We start from the raw sequence: 350 nt of genomic DNA, 5'->3' as shown, positions 1-350 counted from the left end.
CCAGCAGCGCTGAGACAGACACCCACAAACCATCTGGCTGCTGCGGGCCTGCTGCTGCTGCTGCTGCTGCAGCAGATTCAACAGCAGCAGCAGATGCAGCAGGTGCAGCAGCTGCTGCTGCAGCCTCAGCTTGTTGACTACCATCAGCTGGTGCAGCAGCAGCATCACCTGCTGCAGCAGGAGCAGCAGCAGCAGCAGTCGCTGCTGCAGCAGCTGCGTCTTCTTGGGGTTCTGGTTTTCCGCCTGAGCTGCTGCAGCAGCAAGTTCCTGACCCGCAGTAGCAGCAGCTGCTGCTGTTGCTGCTGCTGCTGCTGCTGCTGCTGCTGCTGCAGGACACAGAAGTGTCTGGC

At 61.4% G+C, this 350-nt stretch overlaps 1 protein-coding gene across 1 annotated transcript in view; it reads right to left on the bottom strand.

Annotated features, from left to right (window-relative positions):
- The window catches only part of EMH_0051740 (uncharacterized protein), a gene marked incomplete at both ends in the record, with an annotated part of 3,416 nt that extends 3,383 nt beyond the window's left edge, over nucleotides 1–33 (bottom strand). The window contains one exon of the mRNA XM_013496798.1: nucleotides 3–33. Coding sequence (XP_013352252.1) covers nucleotides 3–33 — 31 coding nt within the window. The remainder of the gene's footprint in view (nucleotides 1–2) is intronic.
- Between the last annotated feature and the right edge of the window lie 317 nt (nucleotides 34–350).

This window comes from Eimeria mitis, genomic scaffold (genome assembly GCF_000499745.2).
Source record: "Eimeria mitis Houghton genomic scaffold, Emh_scaff2300, whole genome shotgun sequence".
In the NCBI taxonomy this organism is placed as follows: Eukaryota; Apicomplexa; class Conoidasida; order Eucoccidiorida; family Eimeriidae; genus Eimeria; species Eimeria mitis.
This window is presented reverse-complemented; position numbering and strand designations above follow the sequence as displayed.